Raw genomic sequence first — 10,107 nt, forward strand, 5'->3', positions numbered from 1 at the left:
TCTGGTAAAATATCAATCATGGAGGATGAATTTACAGGGTCAGAAATTCAGAGCTAAAACAGTGATGCTGCAAGTAGGGAAGAAGATTTGTGAATGTCTCATTAAAACTACTCAAATAAGTTAAGTTTGGAAGTTATAGTCAGTTTTCTTAGCCAAGAAAATGGAGGTTAATTCTTAAACAGAAAAGCTCTCTGTTTAGTTTATCTTTATTTGTTATGGTTTGTAGTCTTATTATCATGGGAAGTTTGCACACTTATGATTCAAGTGAACTGCAGTGTAAGCTGTACATTGCTATAGCAAAATTCTGCTCTGTATTAGTATAAGACCCTTCTGATTTTCTCAAGAATTCCAACTCTTTAAATTAAAGACGAATTCCATACAGTTTTAAGTTTGTAGGTCTATAGTTCAGATGTAGATGTCACTTTGCTGTATTCACAGTGCAGTTGCAGTACAAGTGAGTAAAGATTGTTAGTTCAGTAATTGACATCTTCTTTAATTTAAGTAGATAAGATATATTCTGTCAGCAACTAGATGTTCATATGAAAAGTTAAAGGCTTATAATCTGTTTTTATTTCAGATTTTACAGACACCAGGACTCTGGGAAACTGACCATCCACGTGGAATAACACTGAAAGAATCTACAACAGAGATGAATGGATGGTGTTCGGGTTATAAGTGTGTACTTTAAGATCATGTGATTAGGTATAGACTTCATACTATATGCTAGAAACATTGCCAGCAGGTTCAGCTCGCCATCTGAATGAAAAGATTTTCTTTCTTGAATAATTTGTTATTTGGGATATAAGCTTAAATCAATGTGTATAATAATTGGGTTCCATGAAAAATTATACACTTGCTTGAGAAGTGGTTTACCCAGGATAAGATGTTCCAACTTCCATCTATTTAATGAACAGTTATTTCATTGTGGTTTCCAATTTATTATTATTCAATTTCTAGTTCTTTAAGTTCCTGTTCCATAAAAAATGAAATCCATCTTGTAATGTGAATAGGTGTGTAGAGGTGTGTGTCTGCATATGTCAGTAGTTCTTTATATATACATTTTATTAATTATTAAAGTTTAATTTTCGATTTATAATATTTAATAACTTTATATTAAAATTATTTATTTTTTCCATAATAATTGTTAAAATGATATCATTTTTCATTCGCTGATGTATCAGATTTCGAGAAACTATGGAAATTGCACAAGTGGACGTTGTGATTTATCAAATTATGTTGAATTTTGAAATATTAAAATTTCTTTATTACTGAAATTTTGATTCTATATTTGAAATTTTAAACCATGAAGAATTTTAATGACTCAAACTTTGATGCAGATTTGCACATTTAAGAAAGTATTTTGTACTGTGAATTGTGTATAAAACTTGTAAATTTTAGATGGTTTGTAACCGGCTATATTTGCACAATGAAATAAAAATTAACCACCTTTTAAATGTGTAGCATTCCCCATTCAGATAAACATTAATGCATAATGTGTTTAATATATCCTGACACTGTGTTTAATGTGTTTAATAATCCAAGAAGACACTGTAATATATTGTGTCTTGCCTGATTAATTACAACTTTTGGAATATACTAAATAGATGGAAAGACAACTTTCAGGATAGTTATCATTTTGTATTCTTTCATCTTTAATTGAGGAATCAAGATAGTGAAATAAACAGTTTGTTTATAATTTTATGATATCTAACAGTTGTAACATTGTGCTAATATCTGCTTTGTTTTTATTTAGTAGTAAACTGTTTAAGTTACATCCAGGAATGGCAGAATTTGATTGGGAAAGAATAAAGCTAGTATGCACTGTGTTGCAATTATAGTTGAGTATTTTCACACTTTCTGTATGCCATTAGCCTCAATACAGATGTCGTCTGGATTGACTCCAATAATTTTGACACAGATATTTTTGTCCACTGATTTATCCACATGGCAGTCATTTCCCATTGCCAAGTTGGAGATATTGATTAATTTCCAACATTTGCACTCCCAAGTGATGCTACCATGGTCCTTGCCACATGGCATGACATTGTCATGTGGATGTTCAATTAGGTTATTTCAGTAGGAAATATAGAATTGTCCAGAATGTCAGTGTAATGTTAATCTGTTATAGTGGATGGTTTGCTAAATTTTCTTCAGCTTAGCCTGTTTTAATGTCCATGCTGAAAACATCATGTGTGAGACTGATGGGCTGAAGTAGGATAGGCCAGCAATCTCAGATATGCTGATAATATAGTACTCCTCTGTAATGACAGAAAAGAATTAAGATGAATCTTTGACAGCTATCATTCACTCCTAGTTAAAACAAAGATTATAGTTAAAGAAAATATGGACAAAGAAACAAGTGTACTTTAATCAAGAAAGTCAGCAAATCTGAGTACTTGGGATCCGTTATCACTATGAAGAATTTCAGAAAATAAGATTAGAAATAGCTAGAACAATAGACTTCATTCAGAGACTTCTCTGAATGAAGTCTGGAAGGTAATCTTATTATTACAGGAACAAAGCTGAGGATTCTGGATGCAGCTATTTTTTCAGTAGCAACTTACAGATTTGAAACTTGGAACTTAAAGAAAAGCTGAAAGGAAAAGCTGCTTGAGATGTAGTGTTACAGGAAACTACTGAGGATTTGAATGGCATGGTGAAGGAGGCAGCAGCCATACATATAGTCTCAGCAGGTGACAATGTTTGCAGTCTGTTGGCTTCATAGAGCAACTGCCTTGTAACAATACAAAAGCAATTCCATTTATTTTGCTGCCTTTCAACATGCAGAACAAAAATGGTATTGTTGCAGTGGTTAGACAGGATTCGTGCATTTATGACCTAGAGGTGTTCAAGTCCTCAACGTGTATAGTACATGAACCTAAAAAGATCAGCCATACTTAGCCACTATTATATATTGAGATTATCATTAGATTGTTCATAACCTTGCCACATTACTCGAACCAACATGTGGTGTCATCTTCAGTGGTGCAAAGAATGTGTACAGTGGTATGTGGAAGCTTGGAAAGGTATGTTATGGAGCAATGAATACGGTATACCGTCTACCAAGCAGATGGACAGGTGTGGCAGATGCCCAGTGAACATTTCTTACCAGAGTACATAACCTGAACTATGAAATTCGGAGGTGGCAGTGTCATGGTATGGTCCTGTTTTTCCTCATTTGGCTGTGGTACCATGAACAGTGAGGTATCTGAACATTCTGGACAATGCAATGTTTCCTACTTTGTAGTGTTTCTATGGAACTGACGATTGTCTGTTTCAGCAACTGTGTCATAAGGCTACTGCTGTAACAGTCCAGGACCTCATTACATGTAGGAAGAAAGGTCCCAAATTCCCATTGACTGCTATCACACACTTGTGGAAAGTAGGACCCATAGGGTTGCTGCAGTCATCACAGTGAAATGAGATCCTACATTTTATTAAGGTGGATACCATGGCTGTTTCTCACACTATATATAAAGAAGTTAATGGACTACTATATTCCATTAATTTCTTTTCAAGCAGTTTGTGTGTGTGTGTGGGGGGGGGGGGAATTCTTCCAATGCCAATCTCATCTTTTATGGACATAAAGGGTATGATTCTACTGTGATCTTACTCAGTAATATTCACTGATACTGGAATCAGTAAAACAATTTTGATATCTTGCAAATACATTCCACAGCAGATGTGAAAACTTTTAAAAAAAGTTGTAGACACAATATAGAGAATCACAATAATCATATTTAATTTTCTTTGCCTTTGAAGGACTTTTAGAATACAGGGAAACCTTTACTTATGAACTTTCAAGACAGAAACAGTTTATATTTATGAACAGGTCGTGACAGCTAATTTATCTAAAGAATGAAGAACTCGTGCATTTATGTTACTTGAAGTTCCCTAACGTGCAAAGGAAAATGTTTAGTCTAGTAGTTGAATATATTCCATCTGTCAATGGTAATAAAATGGTATATGTAAATATACTGTGTTTTTTTTCACCTCTCTCTCTCAAAATATGGCAAACAAGCAGAAAATATCTACTGATTGTAATATGTATAAATACAGCCCAAAAAAAAAAAAAATTTTTTTTAAAATCAATTTCAATAGAAACTAAACTGGACTTGTAGTACAAACTCTGTTCAGTCTGTGGTTCTTTGTAGAAAAGTAAATATCACCATTGAAGAAATGAAAAAAAAAAATGATAAGAATTATTAATATTATGTACTTTTACAGGGAGTGCTTAAGGGTCAAGGCTGGATACATGGCCTTTAGGAATGCAGAGAACAAACCAGGTCTTCTGACCTGATGTCCAATCCTCACCTGCTCATGGTGCATCCTGTTGGTTATCTACCTGAATACTGAATGAACGAGGATGGGCTGGCAATTTGGGATTTAGCTGAACAAATTGTATTTTTATTGGCTTAAACCATAACTCAAAATATACTGTGTTTTTTCACCTCTCTCTCTCTCTCTCAAAATATGGCAAACAAACAGAAAATATCTACTGATTGTAATATGTATAAATACAGCCCAAAAAAAAAAAAAAAATTTTTTTTTAAATCAATTTCAATAGAAACTAAACTGGACTTGTAGTACAAACTCTGTTCAGTCTGTGGTTCTTTGTAGAAAAGTAAATATCACCATTGAAGAAATGAAAAAAAAAATGATAAGAATTATTAATTTCAAATTATGTACTTTTACAGGGAGTGCTTAAGGGTCAAGGCTGGATACATGGCCTTTAGGAATGCAGAGAACAAACCAGGTCTTCTGACCTGATGTCCAATCCTCACCTGCTCATGGTGTATCCTGTTGGTTATCTACCTGAATACTGAATGAACGAGGTGAACGAGATGGGCTGGCAATTTGGGATTTAGCTGAACAAATTGTATTTTTATTGGCTTAAACCATAACTCAAAATAATAGTACAACATGATAGAATATCATGCCGGTTGGAGTATTGCCCGGCTAAACAAGGCTCTGCCCCCCCCCCTCCTTTTTTATTATTCCTCATCAGGAAACCAGGGCAAACAGCAAGAAGTTAGCTACTGAAACAAACCCAAACTCAACATCATCAGAGATCAAGATTGGCACCAATATAAGAAGTATCCATAGAAAAGAAATGGAAGTAGCAGGTGTTACTGAAACAAAGATGACAAAAACAGGTGAGATCTTTGTAAGCAAAAAATACAAAATGTTATATCCAGGAAATAACAATTAGGGAAAAAAAGGAGTAGCTATAATATAATGTTAAATGCTAAATATAAGGATAATCTTGAATGGCAGACAATATCAAGCAGAGTGATGTGGGCTAATATCAGAATATGGAACTGGACAATGAGACATACTTGTGGTACCACAGAATGTTCTAATCAGGAAATGGAGGAATATTTCGAGGCATTAGAAAAGGCAACTGACACAATGAAAAAGGAAAAGTTGATCCTTGTTGGAGATCTAAATAGCAGAGTAGAAAATGATTACCAGACATATAAGAATGATTTTGGAAAATTTGAAGAGAAGAGCAAATAATAATGGTAAGTACCTTCTAGATTTCTGCTCAGGACATGAACTAGTTATTACTAACACTTCTTCTTCTTACCTTCACGTATTAGGGTTTGAAGGGCTCAAGTTAGTCCTTCCAAGCCGCACCTGTCCCGAGGATAAAGTGGCTAGCCCTATACCTCCCGGTGTTTCCTATGTCTGTAGATACATGTGTTCACGGGGTCGGTTTGCCTGCTTGCGGGAGGAATAACCCCAGATAAACGGGAGAAAAACCCTGCAGTCCATGCCCAAGACCAGCTAAGATCCTTAAGCTCCTCATGTCGGCAACGGGAATTGAACCCAGGACACTCCTTTCCCAGGCATATGGTTGTGAAGTGCATATAGCCACTCAGTTAACTGCATGGACATTACTAACACCATTTTCAAATATAAAAATGTGCACAAATTCACATGAAGAGAAGCAGCAAGGAATAATAAAAGTATCACCAACTATGTTATTGTCAACAGTTTTCCCATCAGGACACGAGTATACAGATTTGAAATAGGCAGTGATCACCATTTAGTGTTGAGTAGGATAAAACTGAATTTTATACTGAAAAGAAGGTTATGTAAGGAAGGTTTGAAACGAATCAAAGTTGAACAGCTATCAGATGTCAACTGTAGACTCAAATACATACATTATTTAAGAAAAACTGAAAGAGTTTGAAAATAAGAACCAAACCTTGGAGATTCAATGGCAAACCCTAAAGATAACTTTGATTAATTCAGCTTATACTTAAGTCTATATCATATCACCTCTTTTCCTTCTATCTACCAAACACTACCATCACATTTCAACCTTTCTTCATAGCAAGTATTTCAAAGCTTGATATTGTCTTAGTCACTCATCTCTGGATCCTCTCCAATGTTTTGACATCACCTTGAGAACTAGATGACCAAATTTGAGCACAATAGTCCAAGTGTAATCTGACCAATACTTTATATACAGTGGCACAACTGCCTTCTTCTCGTTACATGTTAGTGTACTTATCATAGCAGCACCATGATGTGCAGTCTCTGTAACACTTGCAATATGCCCTCTAAACTTCAGTCAATCATCACTCCCAAATCTTGAATCTCATTCACTTCCTGCAGTACAGCATCATCAATATATTACACAGCCTTATATTTCTGTACTCCAAAATACAGCATCTTGCACTTATTAATATTAAAACTACAACCCCAATCCTTTGTCCAAGTCAAAAAACTATTCAAATCCTACTGAAGGGAATTAACATCAGCAGTGCTACTTATAATTCTCTGCAACTTTGCATCATCAGCCAAAAAACTGAATATCTCCAGTCAGTTCACACAATATATCATTTACAAACAAGTTAAATAGTAGAGGCCCAAGAACAGAATGCTGGGCTCACTACTGGTTACCTTCCTTTATTCCCTGCTATATTCTTGCAATATACTATCCTGATCCTCTGCAGTTCATGTAATTCTCCCTGTGTGCTATCCTGCACCACAAATACCATATGATCATTAGCTACATTAACTTCTTGATTCTGTGCCTTTTCAGAAAACAATTTTCTAAATGCCCAAGACCAAACCCATTCAAATGCATTTCATACAATTCAAATATTATTGATAATTATCATCCTTCTACACATACAGACCACTGAATTGGAAACTTTTATTTAATACTGGGTTGGACCTCCTTTAGTCCAAATTTCAGCACATATGTGGCTTGGCATACTTTCCACAAGGTGCTGGATCACCAGACTATCTTTAACTAGCTCAGATTTGATGGAAGAAGACTTTGCTCCCAGATCTGTTTTTCTAACATGTTCCATACATTCTTAATGGAGTTCGGATCTGGTGGCCAGGGAAGATGGCATGTCACTGAACCACTGCTGAGTATTTCTTGTGCGATGAGCAGTAGCACTGTTGTCCATGAAACAATCATCACCTGCTGGATAAAAATTCAATTGCAGGATGGACTTGATCAGCAGCAATGTTCAGATATTCCTTGGAAGACACCCAATCTTTCAGTGATATCAGGGGACCTGTTCCATGCCATATCACCATCTCCAGAACCTTGAATTGTGTTTACAAGGCAAGCTGGCTCATTGCTTCATGGGAGACTCCTGCCAAATTGCCTACTGTCAGTACAGAACAAAGTGTACCATGACTCGTTGGTGACTATTTTCCAGTCAGTTTTCCTAACACTACTGCAGATAAACTTTCTCGTTCCTCACAGAAATCAGTGGTTTGCTGAAATAATGTTCAGGAACAGCCTTCATACCATTAACAAAGGATACATTACCTTTTTCCTTATCATGTGTCTATCAAATACCCCTGCTCATATCATGTTTGCTATTTTGGACAGACTGGCTGTTCTGTCTTGATTCGAATTGAAGAACATCAAGACAATATTACATTTTTGTAATCCGAGAAGTCTAGACTTACTTTACACATTACTGACACTAGGCACAACAGAGTTCTTTGGAACCATACAAAATTTCTTCATTCCACCAAGTTCAAATCTGATCATCTTCTTTTCCTTGAAACATGAAAAGCTACGAAATCATCTGAACCTTAACTAATCAGATTGTATGCCAATATCCAATTTTTGAGAAGTGTTCTTTACAATTGTTTTTGAGTTGTTTTTTTAAATTAACTATTTAATTATTTATTTTATCTACTCAACTTTCAACAATTGTTCCTTTGAACTCTAATAGTGTAATGTCATATACTGCAGCTGCAACCGAGACACTAATTAATTTACACATGATTTATGATTCATGTTTTGAATGTAGTTAACAGTCCATCTCTCTGACAATGTCCACGTAAAGTTGGATGAAATATACTGGAGCTTTTGAATGAAATTTTATATAATTTTTATTAAATGTGTAAACCATGAAAGTTATTTAAATATGTCTATGCACATGTTCAATTAAAACTGTTTACTGAAGTTATAAGTCAGCAGTTAGAAATGAAGGAAAGATGGTTTGATGTAAAATTAAAACTAGGATGCACATTATCTCCACTCTTATTCATCATTTATATATATGGATTGTACCATGAAAGAAAGTTGCATTAAACCTAATATTAGAATTGGAGATGTCAAACTTAGCTATTTGTTTTGAGCAGATGATGTACCTAAACACATCCAATGTATGGTTCCAGGATTCTCTGACTGAAATGAGCTGTAGCAAATTTGGTATGAAATTCAGCAATAAAAAGAGAACCTATAGAATGAGTAAAATATTTCAGCTTCAGGTACAGTTTTTACTGAAGGTGGCAAATTGAATTTAGAAACAGACAAAAGAAAATGCTAAGTTGGTTGGTTGGTCAGCAGCCAGATGAATAAATTTATATGGAATAAGGAAGAAATTGCCTAAAACACTCAACTAGCAGTATATACAAGACAGTGTTTAAACCAGCATTAATGGGTAGCAGGTAATCTAAGGTTGTATGGTCAAAACAGAATGAAATAGGAAAGGTTAGTAAAAGAGCTATTTGATGCCAAGATTATAGAGTAAAAAAAAGTATCAGAGGAAGACCAAGAGCTAGATGTCAAAAGTGCTTTAGAAATCCAAAATGTTATATATGACAGTATTGGAGTGCTGAAAAGTCATAGACTAATTTGGAGAAAATTGTTGATAGGAGATTAATAATATAAATTTAATCATGGAGTGCTGTCACAGTAGCCAGTACACACCTTGAGAATACCTATCAGTAAATTGATGATTTTAATTAAAAAAAAAACTTTCCAAGGCTACAAATACTTCTTTCTACTTATACAGATGTGATTTTGAAAAAATCTTGAAGAAAAGAGAGCAATGCTAATAATAATGACAAATATCTGCTGGCTTTCTATTCAGGACATGGGCTAGTCATTACTAACATCATGTTCCAACATAAAGAAGGTGCAGAACTTTATATGAGCTAGAGAAAGAGTACAGGAAATTAAAGTCTTATTGACTGTTGTTGTTGACAGTGATATCTTCAGGATAGAAGAATACACATGAGTAGTGTTGCCAATTTAGCTCTTTTGGAGCTAGATCTAGCTCCTTTTTTTTCTTCCCTAACTCCTTTAGAATTTGTTTCAGCTCTTTTTAGTTGTTTTTATAACTACTCTTAAAGAAATTGTTTTAAAAGTTTTCCAGATTCACATTTGATAGAGAATTGTATTGTATGTTTGGTGCAAATTTTGGAAATGAAATTGGAAATGAAAATTTCAGCTTGCTAATAGATGAATCAAATGATATCACAGTGAATAAGATTTTAGCAACTTATATGCAAGTATCATTTCAACTTGAATAAAGTAACTGAAAAGTATCAGCTACTATTTCTAAAATTTTAGCTTCAGATTTTTTTTTTATTTTTAACCCCTTAGATTTAGTTGTTTTAGTAATTTTCATTTGGCAACAGTACACATGAGGATTGAAATCAAAAGTGGTTACCAATTAGTTTATACTTGTTTTTCTTTTCGAAAAACAAGTATAAACATCTTAAAAAGGAACTATGTAACAATAAGGACCTGAATAAAGAAACAGTAGAGTGCATGAGGATTGAAATCGAAAGTGGTTACCAATTAGTTTTGAGCAGAATAAAAATAACTAT

The 10,107-nt window shown here is 34.3% G+C and overlaps 1 protein-coding gene across 1 annotated transcript in view; it reads left to right on the top strand.

Moving 5' to 3' along the window:
- LOC150100365 (ras-related protein Rab-18-B-like) overlaps window positions 1-1,454 on the top strand; it is a 130,849-nt gene extending 129,395 nt beyond the window's left edge. Inside the window, exon 7 of the mRNA XM_090402412.1 lies at window positions 578-1,454. Coding sequence (XP_090258538.1) covers window positions 578-688 — 111 coding nt within the window. The 3' untranslated portion in view covers window positions 689-1,454. The remainder of the gene's footprint in view (window positions 1-577) is intronic.
- Window positions 1,455-10,107: the final 8,653 nt, after the last annotated feature.

Source organism: Typopeltis vanoorti, chromosome 13 (assembly GCF_054136105.1).
Source record: "Typopeltis vanoorti isolate ZY-2024b chromosome 13, IOZ_Tvanoo_1.0, whole genome shotgun sequence".
Lineage (NCBI taxonomy): Eukaryota > Metazoa > Arthropoda > Arachnida > Uropygi > Thelyphonidae > Typopeltis > Typopeltis vanoorti.